This window comes from Musca autumnalis, unplaced genomic scaffold (assembly GCF_047663935.1).
Source record: "Musca autumnalis isolate F117 unplaced genomic scaffold, ASM4766393v1 scaffold_2, whole genome shotgun sequence".
Classification (NCBI taxonomy): domain Eukaryota; kingdom Metazoa; phylum Arthropoda; class Insecta; order Diptera; family Muscidae; genus Musca; species Musca autumnalis.
Genome location: NW_027411755.1, coordinates 89,819,625 through 89,839,958, shown reverse-complemented (window position 1 = coordinate 89,839,958; position 20,334 = coordinate 89,819,625). Strand labels below are relative to the sequence as shown.

The window sequence follows — 20,334 nt, the reverse complement described above, 5'->3', positions numbered from 1 at the left end:
TACGTTTTTTGGGAAAATTTGTTTCAATATATGTATACAGGCTGAGGGTATATCTCTGTCGGCAAAGCCGACTGATGCTTTTTTACTTGTTAACATAAATATAGCCACAGCTTCCACGCAAATTATCTTTTAAGGCCAATATATTTGGCCACGTCCAAAAACATTTCATTTTATCCAGATATATTAAATTTGTATAATATACAATCACAAGTCGCGTGTTCTGAAAGGGTAAACCTTGGCTTCAGCTATGTTAAATTTTCAAAAATATTGGTGATATACACTCAGCCATGTTTTTAATACTGGGGAAATAAGACGTTTTGAAGGCTGTGGCCCTTAATTGTCTATAATACGTTAAACATTTGGCATAAGTTGACAGCTTCTTGCTAGATTTATAAAGAACTAATGAAAAACGAATGATAGAAGGGAGATGGTGCAAAATAAACTTAAACTTATACTGAAATTTGGTTAAAGTTCTTCGTAAACTTCAAATTCCTATGATTCATATTCCATAATGGGTTCCATGTTGGCATTAAGATAATTTGATCGTTAAAATGTCAGGTGATTTTTATTGTTTTAGGTCTGAGCCAAGATAGTATAAAGAAAAAACCAGATCCTTCCTATACACAGAAAGAAAGAAAAAAATATATATAGGGTCTCCGATGAATATTTCGATGTGTTACAAACGGAATGACAAATTTGGGGTATAACATGCCGAGTCTTAGTTTTCGTTAATTAATCTCATTAAAGCTCCAATGAATGTCCAAAGTGCATAGACAACTCAATAAGGAACACAACATTGGTAATTGTCCACGAAACCATAGATTAGGTAATTTTTGCAATTCTTTTATTGTCACTATAATTCTTGTTTTTGACCGTATTTGTTTTAAATCGCAAATAGACTTGAACATTTTGACGGAATATTGTTTTGAGGACCAATAGTAAGAAATTTGCGCAAAAAATCGTATAGTTTTTATTTAATTAATAATTTGTTTGTTATAATTTGTTGCCATAAACGAACAATAAATATGAAATTTTCTACAATTTTGGTCTTTGCAATACATTTGTTGTCTAACTGTATATTGTTATAAAGGTTCTTGTATGTATGTGTGTAATTATCTTAAGTAAACCCCCAAATCAAGTATGTCGACTGTTTTACCATTCTAAAATGATTATCTCGCAACATAATAAATTCTACAAAAGCCAGCGACAATACCTAATTGAAAACATTATCAATATACAAACAATCATATGTACCCTGCCAACATTTTTCAATTTTTGGAAGATTGTTCGCTTAGATTAATCTTCTGTGATTCCCCACGGCGATCATTGGGTGATTGTTTACATTTTTTCTTACATTTTTCAAATGATCGCCGTTGGGAATCACAGAAGACTCTTCTGGAAGAGCAACAGATGATTGTTACTAAAATTTTTGATTTTGTTGCATATAATTCTCATATAAACTTTCTTCAGAACTTTGATATAAATGGCACGTATAATATTATGAGTATTGACAAACCACACATGTCCAGGTTTTGCAAAGTTTAACCAAAAGACAACATATTGACTGAGGAAACAGTACTGAGTACACAGTGCCTATAACAAATAACCACAACATAAAGGAATAATTAAAAACCATAACAAAGCAGAAAAGAAAAGCAGAAAACTAAACAACAAATAAAAGAAAAAAAAAACAATTGTTCTATTCTTTTTTTAATTTTTCTTTACTTGTTGATATTCTGAAGATCTTCCAGATGATTAATCTGCGATTCTTCCTCGCGATTCGCTTCCCGGACACAGTTACTTTATGTCGGCGATTCGCAGGTTATCATTAGGCGCGCTCTTCCGCGATTAAATTGATCTTCCCCGCGAATCGCAGATTATCTTTAAGCGATTAAAAATTTGAAAAAATGTTTGCAGGGTATACATTGGTTAGATAGGCAAAATGTCTTTGTAATTGGCTTTATATATTTCACATACATATGTATATTACATATTTATTTATCGTAATACTGTAATGTCATTAACATTTATTGTTGATACCCATACCGTAATAAGAAGAATTAACAAATAATCAGCAAAAAATACAAATATTTCAACAAGTTCAAGGTCAAGGTCGATCTAGCCCATATGTTAGTGCGATATTTAGAACATTTGAAAACATTTGCTTAGTTTCACATTAAATAATAATACAGTGCAAAACTTAAATATTTACACAAAAGATTCATACGGTCTTCTGAAAGGTAAGAATTTTGTAACTTTATTGTAAATATAATGAAATGCTATTTCCCCGGAACAACCCAGAAGGGGAAGGGTATAATATTTTTTCATGGCGATCAGCTCTATTCTATTTTGGTATATAGTGTGCTACAAAGAAGGAGATCGAGACTAGTAATGAAGTTACAGTCGGACCTCGATTATCCGTGATGGTCGGGACCGGAGGCTTTACGGATAATCGATTTTCCCGGATAATTGAGGCAATGCTTTTATGTAGTTTTCGAACATATTTTTTAAGTAAAAATGGCATAATATTGTATAATAATATGAAAATCTGCAATTTTTATTAAATTTATTACGGTAATCCACCAAATTTTAGAAGGATACATAATATCATCATTAGATTCATCTGAATTGACTTTGTACCATGGTTTTTGTGATACGATTAATACCCAAATTGTGTAACACGCGATAGTTTCCAGTTTTCGTTTGTTTACCTTTTGTTTGCTTAATCAAATTAATTGGAAAGTCTGTTTTTACTCGCGGGTAATGAAGTTTATAACGAAAAATAGAAGAAATTGGAAATAGTCCAACATTTCTTTTCTATCACGGATAATGGAGGTTCCCGGATAATCGATTCACGGATAATCGAGGTTCAACTGTATATGTATATGAAAGTTATGATGCCGTGCCAGAGACTTGAACGCACGAATATATGTATGTATGCGAGTAATCTAAGGTCTAATTGAAATAAAAAAGCTGTTTGTATAAAAATTATTCGTAGAGTGCTTTTGCCTTATTATATCCATGGATAGTTTATGTTTTGCTGACAATAGGCTATGAAATGTGACAATTGGCAAATCGTGTTCCTAAAGTTGGCATGTATGTGTATAATTTTCTTAAGTAAACCCCCAAATAGAGTATGTCGACTGTTTTGACCACTCTAAAACGATTATCTCAAAACATAATAAATTCTATAACAACCGGCGACAATACTTAATTGAAAGCATTATCAATATACATACGCACACATACACATATACATATATGTATGCATTGGTTAGATGGGCAAAATGGCTTTGTAATTGGCTTTATATATTTCACATACATATATTTTGTATTTATTTATCGAAATACTGTAATGTTTTTAACATTTATTGTTCATACCCATACCACCGTAACAAGTACCAAATAATCAGCAAAAAAATATTTCTACAAGTTCAAGATCAAGGCCGTTAGTGTGATGTTTAGAACAAACACTCAAGGTCATTTTCAAAATATAAGAATTTGAAAACATTTGTTTAGTTTCACATTTAATAATAATAGAGTGCTAAATATAAATATTTACATAGTAGAATAGATTCATACTTTCTTCGGAAAAGTAAGAATTTATATAACTTCTTTATTGTAGATATAATGAAGTACAAAACTGTTTCGCCAGAACAACCCGGAAGGGACAGGCTATAATATCTCCCTTTTGACATAATGATATGGGACCTTGCGCTTAGAGTGCTTTTACCTAACAATATCCAAGGATAGTTTGCCGACAATTGGCTATGAAATGTAACAATGGTGTGGCGAAATGTTTAACAATTTTGCTATTAACCCACTTAGCGCCCAAAATTTGTTTTGCGAGAAAACATAGCATTTTATATAAAAATCATATTGACTTTTTAAGCATTTTTATGAGATAATTTTTTCTCTAAAACGTAGTTTTCCTGAAATCGGACCTTCTTTTAAACATGCGGAAAACTTTGAGGGGTAATATAGGTGTATTTTTAGATCTGTTCCTTTACGTGCAAGAATCTTTAAGTTTAACACTTTATACTCGAAAAGCGTTCCTTTACTTCGGGCACCATACAATTCATATGGGAGCAGTTTACAGCTTTTACTAATTTTGCCGGTTTTATCATTTTCAAAAGTAAAAGAACAGATCAAATGCTACAACAAAATGCAAATAATCTTACAATAATATGCGAAAATATACGAGTTTTACGTAAAGTTTTGCAACCATTTTTATTTAATTGGTATTACATTTTAACCTTTCTGATATAAAATAACCTAAAATATGTATTGTTAATGTGAAAATGTTTTTTCCTAGTCAGAACTCTGTAACTTTTGAAGGGATAGAGATATTTGGATAATTTTCGTTAGACAGATAACATAATCAGCTTTCCGATGCATTAAAAATATTCAAATTCGGTTTAGTAGTTGCAGAGGGATTCAACGTCAATGTTAAAATGTGGCGTTTTTTTCATATTTTGCATTCTAATATGAGTGTTTTTGAATTGTTCATATATTTCAACTACCAATATACCATGGCACAATTACCAAGGTAGTGGTATCGTAAAATTTTGTATATGTTATGTCAACATTTTCTTTATGTTGTTGAGGAAATTACAACAAAAATATTATTTTTAATAAAGGGATCTGACTTTTCATATTCGACTCCCAATATACAAACCATAAAAATGTATTCAAAAAATTTAAAATTTATTCCAGAATTAAAAAAATACTCCTTGGGTTTTCTAGAACTCATATAAAAAGTCATATATTGAAAACAAATTCCAATTGTGTAAAAAAACATAATTTATATGAGAAACGGAAAACACACATTTCTACCTATGAATTTTCAATAAATTTAAAAAAAAAATGTTAAAGGAACGTGTGCAACATTTTATATGGACTGAAAGAGGACACTCTCAGGCGGCATCATTCTGCGAAAACGATACTATGTTTCATGCTGTTTCTTAAAAGTTCTACACCACTAAGTTTGGAATTTCACTAAAATTTGAGGAAAAATAATATAGCTCACTTCGTGTAAACGCTACCGTAATTTATTGAAGCGATTCTTAAAGACAACAAATCCCACCTACCTAACAGAAAAAAAACAATGAACACAATATCTGCTATAGTTTCTTTTTCCAGAAATTTAGAAAAATTACGTATTTTCCAAAATTACGAAATAATTTGTCGCCATACCTTCCAATATTTTGACATAAGTTTTTGGATTCCTTAGTTTCAATCTGTTTACTATCGAATCTCATTTAGAAATTAACAATTGGTTGGAAAATCGATTTCTGAACAATTGTATGCCGGCATTGGGAACATACCATGCCCACAATTAAATAATTGACAAAAACGCATTTTAAAAATGCAATTATAGTCAAAAATAACTTAAAAATATGTTTACGAGGGCTACTATATAAGTTTCTGGCCTTATAATGAAAACGCGAATATTTTCTTCTTTTTCAGCATTATATACAGCATGATTTACAAACCAATTGTCGAAGCACGTCAACCTCGTCACATTTTCGCCGGTCAAAAAGGCGCTGGTTTGATCAGACGTGTGAGAACTCGTCTCGATTATTGTTTTGTTTCGGGTTCATACGCATAGATCCATAATTCGTCACCTGTGAAGATCTTACAAACTTTGTTTAAGGCACAATCTTTGCACCAATTGACAAGATCCTTTTTTAGAGCGATTGTTAAATTGCGCTGGATCCAAAAAAAAAAAACAAACCTGTTTTACGGACAGGTGTTCATTCAATATCAAATGTACATATGCTGGTGTAAAAAATGCCCAAGGATGCCTCAATCGCACGGTACACATGACGATCCTGAATTATCAGTTCAAGCACGGCATCAAAATTATCAGGCACATTTGAATTCACTAAACCAGTTTTCACAGTGTTATAGGATGGTGCTTCACCGCCATACATCGATGCACTCTTGCCGTGATAATCCAAGTCGAAAGTTGTGAAAATTTTTGGACGAAAATGTTCAGAAGTAAATTCTTTTTCTTTTGACAAATTGATTTTTAAAGTCACTGTAAACAACGTAGCACATGGTCGTACATCAAACCGTACTGAGTACGTTTATGATAAAAATGTCAAACTTTCCAATGGAAATGTCAAATGGCGCCTGGCCCAAAAGTTATATATTACTCCCCGTATTACATAAAAAATCCAAAATATATCAACTTGAATGTATTATAACTGATAATTTTCAATTTGAACGACGATGATTGCAAATAACCGAGTCCTTAAAAGTGCGGCTATTAGTACACATATCTTATATTCATTGGATTAAAATTTGTTTCAAAATGAAAATATTTTTCCCCGTCATGTCCCCCGTTATACCTTTGTGAGCAATACGTACATGTGTGTATAAATACAGTTTGTCAAGGAAATGCTTTCAAATTAAGAAAACGAATTATAATATAATAATAATAATAATAATAATAATAATAAGAATTTTTAAAATTACAAATATTTGTGGTAGAAATGTCAGGTTTTTGTCTAGGTGTCAAACAAATATTTGCAAAATGTAATGGACGTTCCACAATACTCATCATTTTATGAGATTTATTGTTAATGGGCATAAACTACCATCAAATGTCAACAAGATTAGCTATATAATAGCTCCACTCAGAGGTTTACCATAGGCCTGGTACTTAGTGAAGCTAATATTGTTGAAATTTGTTTGTAGTTGATGCCCATTAACAGTAAAACTCATAAAATGTCATAATTTTCAAGTATATTCCGAAAACACATTGTGGAACGTCCACGTCTATATTTTCAAAACATTTGTTTGACACCTTGAATTACATGTAATTATTGGTTTTGGCTATTATTGTTGAATTGCGTGGGTTATTTATACATCCAATCTTGCCTTAAGCGAGTTGACCAAGTAATTATTGCAAAAAGCTCACATTTTCAGCACAACTGTTTGTAATTTGTCAAAAATTATTGCAAGAAAACTTTTCATTTTCTTATGTAGTTTGAAAACATTTCCTTCACAAATTGTAAATTAGCGACGGAGCATGAAGTGTGCCATTGCGTGAAAAATTTTGTCCGACGATGTATGTTAATAAAATAAAACGAATGTGCTAAGAATAAACTCCCCCAACATCATTTTTGTGGCAACGACCTTTTCGTATCTTTACAATTTGTTGATTGGCAGACAGGTTACTGCAAACCATGTGCTAATGAAATATTTTAATACAATAACCCCATGGAGAGTCAAGCGTTTCTCGTTACAATTGTTAGCGGGCCAATGATCGTGAGTGAATTCGTTTACAACATTGGATTATATACTTACAGTGAGCGTCAAAATAAACTTTACGCCACTCAACAATTTTTTATTTGTATTATTTCACCGACATAGGGATATTATACATATAAAATATGAAAGTAACATTTTTATGTAATTAGTAGTAAATTAAAATCAAGAAAATATTAGGTCTTTCCAATGTTTCATTAGGGAATAAATGGAATAAACGAAGATTACCAAAATAACCCAAAATTTGACCCTTCAAAATAAAGTTTACACTTTCGCCAAACGTAAGAAATTTAACAAAATAAAGGAATATGTTGACTTTTAAACTTCTTGTCATCCTATTGGAGCCTGCAAACATTAATCAACGAGTGGTTTGATGTAATCCGGTGATATTTCCCCATTGGAACATTTCGAAGCTCAAAAACGTCATCTTGAGGTACTTATATAGCGGCTCTTAAAATAAAGGACGAAAAGGACATTGAAGAAAGCGAGTTAGAAGGTCGAAGTGCTCTTCGAAAATAGTCCTCATTCGATTTGACTGCAGACATGTCATCTCGAAAATAAGCTAAAACAACAGTGAACAAAGATATAACGCTAATTCCCGGTGCCTTACAGGGTCTCTAGCAAAAACTTCGGATCTGTCCTTTGGAATTCTTAATATACTCACCAAGGGCTTTCATCTTCAAAATGAATTATCTCTGCCACAAAATTTGTGTTCACAGTGTTATATACACCTTTGGTATTGGCCCCATTTCTCTACATTAGGGGTTTCAATATCGTGTCATTATAAGTTCATTATATTGTTCTCATATCCTGAACGCATAATAAAAGGCATTTATCGAATCTCATCATTAAAAACTTCGTAGGCATTTCTCGAAATGTTTGGTAGTATTGTGTGGGAAAGTATGTATAATCCCCACCATTTTCACAGATTGGGTCACAAAAAACACCAAAACTGTACAAAAATATGAACGACGATTTTAACGGTGGGAATGATGTATACACAACCAAATACAGTCAAACCTCGATTATCCGTGAATAAATTATCCGTAAACCTTCATTAATCGGGATAGGAAAACACAAAATTTTGTGTTTCGTAACGCCTCCGGTCCCGACCATTACGAATAACCGAGGTCCGACTGTATTATGATGTCTCCTGTATGTTCAGGGGCCCATGATAATAAATGTCTTTTAAGGGTTCAGGGATATGATAACAATATCTTCCACACATAATGACACGATATTCAGTACCCTAGTGTAGAGAAATGGGCCTAATACCTTAGGTGTATGTAATATATGGGCAGGGTTCTGAAGCTTTTGTCCATATTTATGAATAACATGTTGCTATATTTGACTCCTATCAAATACAGTCAGACCTCGATTATTCATTAATCATTTATCCTTAAACTTTATTATCCGGGATAGGAAAACACACAATTTTTGTTCATTTTACACCAATTAACAGCGAAAAAAAATTCATTATAATTCAGTCGACCCCATTTCAATGTATAAAAACAGTGCATAAATGATTAATTTTAAAACAGTTTCAATCTTTTAAACTTCACATAAAATTTATAATTGCTCTTTTTTATAAATATTTGCAAGAAAGCATATTTTTGATTAAAAATATATGAGAAACAGTGTTACTCCATTATCTGAGAAAATCGATTATCCGTAATGCCTCCGGTCCCGACCATTACGGATAATCGAGGTCCGACTGTATTGTGAAGTCTCCTGTATGTTCAGGGGCCCATGACAATAAATGTCTTTTATGGGTTCAGGGATATGGGACCAATATCTTCCACTCATAATCACACGATATTGAAGATATTAGTGTAGAGAAATGGGCCTAATACCTAAGGTGTATGTAATATATGGGCAGGGTTCTGAAGCTTTCGTCCATATTTATAAATAAAATGTTGCTATATTTGACTCCTATATATCAAGGATCGTTCATTGAACTCTCTAGGCTTCAAATCCATTGAGTAAACAGGGAATAACCCTAATGGAATATGGAAGCACCTAATATTTACTGAATTTTAATTCACTACCAAATACTTAAAAAAGTTACATTCATATCTTATCTTTTATAATATCCCATATCCGATGTAATAATGCAATAAAAAAATGGTTGAGAGGAGTAAAGTTTATTTTGACGCTCACTGTATGGACCTTCATTTGTACGTATATTCCACTTAAAAAGGATATAAAGTACACAAAGTTAAATTATCTTTGTAAATTGTTTAAAACATTTTTAAAGTAATATTCTGTAAATTTTATCGATGAAAAAGTTGTTAACATTTCTTTTGTTTTTGTAACGACTACAAAACAAACAAATCAAATTGTTGTAAAATTAACAATGTTACTTACTCATTGTTACAGCTTTACTAGCTGGTAAAAATTACTGAATAGGGGGGCAGAAAAACTAATTACCCCACTTTGCGCCAAGATTTTTTGCGAAAAAAAACATTTTCTAGATTTTTTTTTTCAAATTTTTGCAATTAGAAATTCAAGTATATGTTGTTTTTGACGTGTATTTATAAAAATACTGTATAAATTATATTATTAATCAATCCATCTAGGAAAAAATTAACTAATAATTTTTATAAAATTATCTTTTTTCTTAAATTTCATTATGCGTATGATTCATAGCATTTTCTTATTTTTGGTTGATTTATATTTTGGTAAACATATCTCTTTATAACAATTAAAAGAATCATTCTAAAAAGACAATAATAAATAAAAATTAAAAGAATCTTCCATAGCCTTTTTGACATTGCCGTTATTCAAAGCCGCAAATTCATTTTTATATAACGCAAATCGAATCATATCGCAAATCGAATATAATGCAAATCGATATAAAATCTATTATTTTTGTAACGCAAAGCGAGGTTTAAGGGTAGATTATGGATAGCAACTCAACTGTAGTAGCGTTGCCATATGAGAAAATCATACAATTATAGTAACTGAAACAACAGAAATTTTTGTCAAATCCGTTCATGTCAGTGTTTTGAACCTTCAGCTTTTAATTTAATTGTAAAAAGGTATGAATTTCAATGCGGAAATGGAAATTTTTATTTTCAAATTTGCTTTCGGAAACGCAACTTATACAACGAACTTATACTAAAAAAGTTTTATAAATCAGCCTATTTTTGCAAGGCATTTGAATTACTTTATCTCCTAGTTCGGAATGTTTGACAAATCATACCTAAATCCCAAATTTGTATGTTATCTTTTGTCAATACGACTGTAAACTTACCATATTTGTTAATTTGTTGTGCCTTAGGGTAAAATTTCGCATGAATACAGCATACAGCGGCATAAAAACGTTTTGGATTTTCGAAGCGCCTTAAAATTAATTTAGGTTGGACACCACGGAATATTTTTGTAGATGCCATCCCTTTTGTAGTGGTGAATATAATTCCTTGCTAATTTTTTCTCTTCGTGTGGCCAGATACCGACATCAGCTGTTTTCCCGGACCGAAATCACCTCTATTTTTGCACTTGCACTCGAATAAAACGTACATATATTTGTATTCGGCCCGAATATATGGAGAAGGCGTTCTTCTTTTTTAAATACTTTGGAGTTGATAAATAAATAAATTTTGTAAATGTTGAGTGTGCGAAATATTTTGAGATTTTCAAACACAACGGCAAGAGTTACGGTTTTACTGCAGAATAAGGAATCTTTAACAGTGAGCAATTTACGTAAGAATGCTAAATTTAAAGTTATAACTTTGGACACACTTGGTAGATAGAAAACTAATGCATGCGCTGAGTACACTCAGAAGGCGATAACACAAAAAATGTAACAGTTTTTTAAATGCCAACTAGCCCGATGTGTGTTGTTACTGGCTAGCTATTCCAAATGAACTGCCATGAACTAATGCATAGACCAGCTGATACTATGTGTTGTGTTAAAATAAACCTACGCTACGAGAGATGGAAATATTCCTCACTCCACCTAACATTCGTTTGGAATTATATTCGCACATTTTCTCATTGGAGTATTTGTTGCTCTCTATGTTTTGTCAATTCTTTTAGTTTTTATTGACGTTTTTATTATTGAGAATGGGGCCTGCGCATTCAGTTTCATAGCTTTTCTAACAACAAATGCCAGCGAACACCGTCATTTACGGACCAGGTATTTGTGAGACAACACAATTGGTAGATTGTCAATAGATTTCCTACCTGTTATGTCGGTTTTGTGTTCGAACCTTTGAAGAAAAAACAATAAATTAACTATCTTAACTAAGATTAGACTCTGGTTTAAATTGTGTATATTGGATGAATGGAAGTGTCCCACTGGTTTTGTTAAATCAATGTAGCCCTTTTATGTAATGGTTATTATCTTTATTGTGCATCTGGGCGTAAATTTATGATGCAATTGACTTGAATCCTTTTCATTGTAAGGGCAAAAGGAGAATCGTGACCATGACGACTACTAATTAACACAAAGGAGCGAAATAATATAACTTAAAAGTACCTACATATGTATGTAGGTTTTGAAATACGACGCAGACAAACGATACACAACAATTTTCTTTCCTCCAACGGAGATTGGATTGAGTTGCAGATGTATATTTTATTAAATTTTATTTTACACTAGCGGACCCGGCGAACTTCGTCTCGCTATTAAGGAATAAAATTTCATACAAAAACTCAATTTTCGATTTTTCCAATTTTCCGACTTTTCCAGAGGGATTTTCCAAAATTTTCTTCCGCAAAGACCTTCTCCTCGAAAATGCGAATAACTGACAGAAAATTTTGCAGAAATCGGCTAGCCGTTCTCATTTTATGAATTACTATACATTTTTTACACCATTTTTATATATATTTTACATTTAAACTTTTATATGTACAGCTTAAAATAAAATAATTGTTATAGACAGTACTTGGAACATTGTTATGCCCCTATATGGATTAATAAATACCTAATTCCATGAATATAATTTAAAAATTTCGTAGAAAATCATAATAATGTAGAAACCAATAGATTTGAAATATGACTAAACAGACAAACATAAGCAAAATCATGAAAAATACCAAATTTGTAGCCAAAATTATATTCCATAGCAGTTTCAAGTCCATTTGGATATAGCTCCCATATATTTTCGGACAAACCCAAAATTGGACAGATATTCTGATAAAAATTGGGAAATGTGACGCAATTTAGTCTAGATTATATTGAAACCGTGGTGGTGTAGGGTATCATGTAGTCGGCCCCACCCGACTTTAACCCTCTCCTTACTGCTTTTTAATACAAAAACAGAAGACACTTTGCTACCCCGGCTAAAGTAAAATAAAATTATATTAACTTCAAATGTTACCATTTTTTAAATACTAGCAGACCCCGGTCCGCGTTGCGTAATGAGTTTCAATGACAACTTTTTATAGACTTTATGCTTGACAGTTCAAAAATAGATATTTTCTACCTCACTTCTTCGGTCCATTGCCATTCCGAGGAGAAGTCGAATTCTTCCGCTTATTGAGACTTATATTTTTTTAGTTTTTCATGGACCGTTGAAATTCACCATTTAAGGAAATTTGTAAATATGTATGTCGTTTTTCTTGATCAGGGGCGCAGCCACCATTGTCTGGAAAATTAATTTGCAAACCGATGAACACATAAGTTGAACAAATAAAGCGATTATAAAACAAAAGGTCCCTGAAATTTGTCTACAAATATATATGTATACTAGCGGACCCGGCGAACTTCGTCTCGCTATTAAGGAATAAAATTTCATACAAATACTCAATTTTCGATTTTTCCAATTTTCCAGAGAGATTTTCCAAAATTTTCTTCCGTAAAGACCTTTACAGAAATCGGCCTAGCCGTTCTCATTTTATGAATTACTATACATTTTTTACACCATTTTTATATATATAGATTATGTTCAGTAGTTTTGGAAAAATAATGTGTAGTAGTTTTGGAAAAATAATGTGTTGGGCGTGGTCATCACTTTTCAAGATATAACATATTTAAAAAAACAGGCGTGCTCGGGTCTTTAGGCCCCAAAGAATTATGTACCTAGATTGTAGATTAATCCGTAAATGTTTAAACCGATACATGTGTAATTTTTGCAAATTTCGGGTCATCCCTGTACCTTCCCTGACAATTTCAGGAAGAAGAAAAATTGAAAAAATTGGACGTGAAGAAATTTTCTTTGCATAAAAACCTATGTTGGGTTATGACGAACATTTCAAAAAAAGAATTATCCAAATCGGCCCAGCCGTTCTCAACTGATGCCATTACCAATGAACATTTGATTTTTATTTATATAGATTTTAATGCCTAGATATAGGATATATGAAGACGTTCTCTAGTAGTTCAGTGCTGTATGTGTAGCTTATAATACGGCATTTTTGTATGTTGCAAGGGGTAACATTTCTCCTAAATTTCGCAAAACGCAATGTAAAATCGTTGATGATTCACCTAAAAATATACCGTGAAAAATCACCATGATTAAAGTAATTATTTGTCACTAAAAATCTTCCTGATTATATTTGAATAGCAAGATATGGTCTCCAATGTTATGTAAATGTACTCTCCGTGGGTAACAAAAAATTTAACATAGGCGCACAAAATCTTCTTTAATTTATTACATCCAACACAAGCATCAATACTACTTGTATAAGAAAATGAAAAGATTTTTCTAGTCTTTTGTGAAATTATTTCCAAAATTATTATGGAATATGTGTCTATACATTAAAAATCGTAAAAATAACATGGGTGATTTTTACGAATATTTAAGATATTCCCAGCAAAAAACTCATTACAGACCGACATACATACTAACCTATTAGAGAGATAGTTTACACTAGCTATCAATGTCATATGACCCGAAGGAGACGTAAAAAACGGGAAATCCCCAATATTGCACACATTAGCGACTGTACAACGATGGAAAAGTTAGGTCTTAAGATAGGTCTTAAAATTTTAGTAAAAAAAAGATTTTTTCTATTTGGACCAAAATTAAAGAAGTTATGAGTATTTCTTTGCACATAGTTTTTACAGAATTTGACTTTTTCAAGGCGCGATATCTCTGGAACCGTTAGTAAAAAAATTCTCAAAATTTATTAAAATGTTTTGCTGATGAGCAGCATCACCACAGCAAAAATAAAGGAAATCAAAAACCTAATCTTGAATAAGTGTTCGATATCACTCAGAAATTCCCATACATATGTAGATACCCAGCAAAACAAAATTGATCTAGTTCCACTGCATCTATTTGAAACATTCCTCAGAGAGAGTGTAAATGTATATGAATTTTTTTATAAAGAATTCTAAACCTAAATATTTTGGTAAGGAATGTCTATTTTACTTTATATGCAGCTTTTACAGTTCAAAAAAAAATCCCAAATGCTTCTTGGCTCACTTTTATATATGTATGTACGTGGTCGATGCAAAATAGAATGTATCCTAGTCGTATAATGATGCCCTTTTAAAAATCTTGAATTCTTTTAAGAAAAATATGCACTTTCACTCATGTAATGACCACATATGGCCATTTGGCTTGGCTTTGAAATGAATAAATAATAATAAATAATAAAAGAAAACTTTTGAAGTATAATATACGTACGTACGTTGTTTATTATAATCATAGTAAAAATCAAATATATACAAATCCAGTATTCATAATGGTAACAATAATTCACGCGATTTTATTAATAGCAAATGTTTTAGTTTACTTTTATTTAGCACAAATTTCAATTCAATCTTTAGCTCATTTTCGTTGCAACACTCGAAATATGTCAAACTTTAAGATCACAGAAGTGGATGGAGATCTCTTCAGTGCACCAGATACACACTCCTTAGCACACTGTGTGGCAGCTGACTTCGGAATGGGCGCGGGAATCGCTGTTAAATTCAAACAAATTTTTGGAAAAGTCGACGAACTGCTCTCCCAAGGTGCACAAACTGGTAGTGTTGCCGTTCTTAAAGATAATCAGCGGTTTATATATTACTTGGTGACTAAAGACCAAAGTTGGGACAAACCAACTTATAACAGTTTGAGAAGTTCACTGGAAGCAATGCGCGAACACATGGTAAACATACATATATTAAGATATTATTTATTGACTAATGTTTTATATGTTACAGAAATCCAACAATGTTCAAAAATTAGCCATACCACGTATAGGATGTGGCATTGATGGCCTGGAATGGAATAAAGTAACTAGTGAATTGAGTGCAGTTTTTTGTAATGAAAACTTAGAAATTGTTGTTTACAATTTTGTACCAAAGTAGAAAATAAGTCTTAATAATACGTATGTACAAATTTATCCAGAGTTTGATGTCGGTGAATAATTGTAGATGACAATGTTTACGGCATCCTTTGCAAACACTTCCTCAATTAAATCTTTTACCTTGTGCCACACCAACCCATCCAGTCCACAGCCGATCCTTGGCATTGCCAAATTAGTCACATTATTTTCGATCTGCGAAATGTATTTGCTTATAGAGATTATAAAACTTTAATAAAAAAAATTGTTTGCAACTTGCCATGTGATTTCTCATAGACACTAATGAGCTGTGCAGTGATTGGTATGTCGGTTTTCCCCAGCTGCTTTCCTTAGTTACTAAATTGTAAATATATCTGGAATTATGAGGTAAAACAGCAACACCTCCTGGTTTAATATTTTGTTTTTGCAATGATGAAATATTCCCAAATTTATTCCTTTAAAGAAACGAAATTATTCAAATATTAATAAAGTAAAAATATCATCGCTTAAAGGCAAGATTTTTATGTACTTAGTAAGCCCACAAAAATATATAAAGATCGGTACAGCAGTTTTCGAGCTAAAATGGACACCGACCCAGTGTTGCCGAATTTGACGATTTATCGTCATTTTGACGATTTTTTGGCCTAAAATGGAAAAATGACGATTTGACGATTTTATGGTCCAAAATGACGATTTTTCACGTAATCCCGAATTGCATAAAATAAAACATGATAACTATATTTTGACCAGAATTTCACGGAAGTCTTTAAGGAAAGCAATATTCCAAACTCGGTTTCATGAGCTATTTTAATGTTTTTAAACAATTTCGAGACGGATTGGCTTTATTTAGGCACATATCTGGAATAGAGGTATTTTCATAGTTTTTGCCTCATCTTGGATTTACATCAGCTGAACATTTTCATGTAGGATTTTTAATGAATGAAAATCTTCCTTGAAAATGTTTGGAGATATAATTCTTTTGACCCATGTCCTCTTTAATGAGAGTTTTTGTCGATTTTCGACTGCCCATCAACCAAATGTACGTGTACCGACAAACATGGACGGTCACACTGTCAAGCAAGCGATGTTTGAGCTAATCTGTCATTCAAAACTGGCAATGTGTATCCAGCTTTACCTTGCTGCATTACTGCAAACTAGAAAACCACGGGGAAAACTATCATCTTCTGAAAGATGCGTTATAGCGGTACCTAGGGGGATACATCTACTTGTCACTTTCAAAAAAAAAAAGTGACAAAAGTGCAGCAAAAAAATTCAAGAAGGGAACAAGTTCTTGAAATTTAGCATAGAGACTTCAGCTCGAAACCGAATTAACCGATCTTCACATGGTTAGGTGAGCTTATTAAATAAATAAAAGGCTGAAGCATTGTGGCGTTTTTTTATTGGGATAGCGTTTGCAATTTTGTTTTTTCAAAATAGTCTGGCTTAATCCCATTGTTGTTGTTTTAATATTTTAAAACAACTATTTTATTAGTGGAAAAGATTTGGCATTGTTCGCCAAGGGGTAAGGCAGGGAATACTATAGTTTCGATCCACGCCACTGGATCTCATCAGTTCCCTTGTTTCTTGTTTGTGGATATTCTCCACCGAAGTTATTTTTCAATAACTTCTTCAACAAGAAACTTTTTATACCCAAACATCAATCGTCAGCTCGAAGTATAAAGGTAAGCGAAGAAAAAAGTTAAATGAGAAGTTTTTCCTTGGCAACCTCATACAACTCCGACGAAAGTGTCTGCGAAAACAATTCAAACCTCTTCCACTTGTATGTGTCGTCGAATTTAGACGAATGCACACACCAAAATTTGGTTGGAAAAACTTCTCATTGAACTTTTTTCTTCGCTTACCTTTATACTTCGAGCTGACGATTGATGTTTGGGTATAAAAAGTTTCTTGTTGAAGAAGTTATTGAAAAATAACTTCGGTGGAGAATATCCACAAACAAGAAACAAGGGAACTGATGAGATCCAGTGGCGTGGATCGAAACTATAGTATTCCCTGCCTTACCCCTTGGCGAACAATGCCAAATCTTTTCCACTAATAAAATAGTTGTTTTAAAATATTAAAACAACAACAATGGGATTAAGCCAGACTATTTTGAAAAAACAAAATAAAAGGCTTGCACTTAAGCGAGACAGTTTTTAAAAAAAATTTTGCCAGATTTTTTGACGGAAAAAAATTAATACATTTTTTTCGTTAAAATCGAAATTTTGACTATTTTGCAGTTAAATTTTTTTTATAAAAAAGTTTGTTTAAAATTCTGTTTCGCCTTAAGGTAAGATTAATAGGTTTTTAAAATGCTTACGAACATGTACGATAATCGACCCATCCGTTTTCCAGTCATCGTTGGCATCGCAAAACGCTTTTACAGAAAATGGTTTCGCAGATAGCCATTTACCACAAGACTTTGCAATCTTTTTCAACAACAAAAATACCAAAAGTAGTATAAGATGTGCTCTTTCTTTCTTGATGAACGAACTTTAAATTGGTAGTTTTTTGAAAACAATTCAAGAAATTTTTTTTTTTTTTTGTTCTGTCCAACTATGGACAATCCTTTAAGTGAGATTGGGTTATATTTATTGCTGTGGGTTGTATATTATATGTTGTCAGTCTCATTGACAAACCTATTGGCTAAAAAATCGCATTAAAGGTAACCAAACCTAGTTTTGGATCATGATGACGATTTTTTGACGATTTTCCAAATTTTGTTGACGATTTGACGATTTTTTTGACGATTTCCGACCAAAAACTGTCGGCAACGCTGCACCGACCTCAAAAATATTATTTCGAGAAACATGCGTTTAACGTTTCTATGCTACATACAAAGCAAAATGAATTTTTCCCTTGGTATCTATATACATATATAAAGTAGAAAAATGTGTGTACTAGGCCGGGGCGATTTGAAAACCTTAATGGGCCCTTCGCGTTTCTGATTTCTGGGGTTGAACTGAGCAAAAAAGTCTACTGGACCATATGTCTACGATGAAAATCGAGCCTCCCGATTTTGACTTTAAGTTTTTTATTGTCGTTTTTTGGATATTTTGGCATATAACAGCCAAACCATTGGGATTTTCGATCCAACACAAAGACAAACTTTGTAGCCAAGACAGTAATTGAAAACTCTCTAATACATCGCAAAAGCATTGGAACGCTCCTTCAGGCAGTTTTGGCCCTAAGAATGTGCAAACTTTTCGGAAAATGTCGATAAATGAAATTGTGCTACAAAATTTGACCCGAAAAATATTCAAGTGTTCTGATGCAAAATTATATCGTGTTGGGATCCATGGACAACGACAATGCCTTTATTTCGCTTGGGTCACTTCGTTTTATTTTTATATAACGGCAAAAGTAGTGTAAATCTGGGTTTCTTACATTTTCAAATTTAAACGGGCATATCTTATTTTTTCCACAACGGATTTCTTTTGATCCTCCTTCCTTTTAAAGGGGTGAATAATGTCTTTTGAATAAGCTATTATTGTTTTAAATCGGTTAACAAATGGCTAAGTTATAGTGGTTTATGTCTGAAAACCCCCACAAAAAAACCTATAAAGGAATTTCTCATAATTTTCAAAATAATTATAGAACAAAACAAAAAAACATTATATTTTTGAAAATTATGAGAAATTCCTTTATAGGTTTTTTGTGGGGGTTGATTTGATTTCCACAGACGGACAGACGGACGGACATGGCTATATCGATGTAGAATTGCACGCTGATCAAGAATATATATATACTTTGTGGGGTCTACAATGATTATTTCGAGTAGTTACAAACGTAGTGACAAACTTAATATACCCCCATCCTATGGTGGAGGGTATAAAAATAGAACATGGATGACGTTTTTATTGGGATAGTCTGGCTTAATCCTATTGTTGTTGTTTTAATATTTTAAAACAACGAATTTATTAGTGGAGAATTGTTTCTTTGGTCTCTCTTATATTTCGGGCATACAACTGATGTTTGGATATACAATTTTTTTGTTGAAGAAATTATTGAAAAATAACTTCGGTGGAGAGTATCCACAAACAAAAAACAAGGAAATTGATGAGATCATGAGGCGAGGATCGAAACTATAGTCTTCCCTGCCTTACCCCTTATCGAAAAATGCCAAGTTTTCTCCACTAATAAATTCGTTGTTTTAAAATATTAAAACAACCAAACTTAAGCTAGCTAGCTGTTCTATTAGCATTTTTACCATTTTATTGAGAAGAGGTCGATAAATTTAAATAAATAAAAACAAGTAAGGTCTATAGTCCAACAACCATGTCATAGCCTACAAAATTACGTCCGGCTCTAGCTTTCCGAGAAATTTCTTTTTTACAATAGTTTATAGCGGTCATAAACAAATACATTCGTGAAGATTTGTCCATAACTGTGGTCCATATATTCATTACAATTTATAATGAAAACTCATTACAATTTATAATGAAAATTCATTACAATTTATAATGAAAATCATACAAAGCAAGATTGTTCTATCATCTTAAGCTACATATGTACATAGTTGGACCGATATCGAAATCGACAACTCAATCAAGCCACCCTGTGTCACTTCATGTGGAAGCTAGAATAAAGAGATGGGAATAAGGTAAGGCAACCTGTCCAGTGCTATCCACACAAAGATAGATATCGTTTCCACTGCAGAATAAGATCAATGGCTGATAATCGTTACTCATCGAAATAATTATTTGCGATCAGTGTTCGAAAAAATGCTATGGTACCGTACCATAGTGTTCTGTACCGTTCCACTGATGGATAGGTACACTAAAATAACGTACCGCTCTGGAACACAAACACTATAAAATATTTTAGTGATAC

General features: G+C 32.4%; 3 protein-coding genes across 5 annotated transcripts in view; 1 reads left to right on the top strand and 2 right to left on the bottom strand.

Moving 5' to 3' along the window:
• Positions 1 to 10,675, bottom strand: part of LOC141394228 (uncharacterized oxidoreductase YjmC) — a 34,402-nt gene extending 23,727 nt beyond the window's left edge. Inside the window, exon 1 of the mRNA XM_073968235.1 lies at positions 10,535 to 10,675. Coding sequence (XP_073824336.1) covers positions 10,535 to 10,673 — 139 coding nt within the window. The 5' untranslated portion in view covers positions 10,674 to 10,675. The remainder of the gene's footprint in view (positions 1 to 10,534) is intronic.
• A 167-nt stretch (positions 10,676 to 10,842) lies between these two features.
• Targ1 (Terminal ADP-ribose protein glycohydrolase 1) lies at positions 10,843 to 15,788 on the top strand. 3 transcript variants are annotated; one of them, XM_073968241.1, is made up of 3 exons: positions 10,843 to 10,983; positions 15,002 to 15,324; positions 15,380 to 15,788. In XM_073968241.1, exons 1-3 carry the CDS (start codon positions 10,887 to 10,889, stop codon positions 15,524 to 15,526), a joined length of 567 nt encoding a protein of 188 aa, XP_073824342.1. In that variant the 5' UTR covers positions 10,843 to 10,886; the 3' UTR covers positions 15,527 to 15,788. The 3 variants fall into 3 exon arrangements, with proteins under 3 accessions (XP_073824342.1, XP_073824341.1, XP_073824343.1); XM_073968240.1 differs by having other exon boundaries at positions 10,845 to 10,983; positions 14,963 to 15,324; XM_073968242.1 differs by lacking the exon at positions 10,843 to 10,983 and adding an exon at positions 11,374 to 11,419 and having other exon boundaries at positions 14,963 to 15,324.
• Targ3 (Terminal ADP-ribose protein glycohydrolase 3) overlaps positions 14,837 to 20,334 on the bottom strand; it is a 27,532-nt gene continuing 22,034 nt past the window's right edge. The window contains exons 3-4 of the mRNA XM_073968243.1: positions 15,782 to 15,956; positions 14,837 to 15,717 (exon numbers count right to left, since the gene is read on the bottom strand). Coding sequence (XP_073824344.1) covers positions 15,559 to 15,717; positions 15,782 to 15,956 — 334 coding nt within the window. The 3' untranslated portion in view covers positions 14,837 to 15,558. The remainder of the gene's footprint in view (positions 15,718 to 15,781; positions 15,957 to 20,334) is intronic.

Excerpts from the sequence above, each read along its gene's own strand:
- Targ1 (XM_073968240.1), top strand. The coding sequence starts at position 10,887 with ATGTTGAGTGTGCGAAATATTTTGAGATTTTCAAACACAACGGCAAGA. Across the intron at positions 10,984-14,962 it reads TTTAACAGTGAGCAATTTAC|TTTACTTTTATTTAGCACAA; the intron begins GTAAGAATGCTA and ends CAAATGTTTTAG. Across the intron at positions 15,325-15,379 it reads AAGCAATGCGCGAACACATG|AAATCCAACAATGTTCAAAA; the intron begins GTAAACATACAT and ends TATATGTTACAG.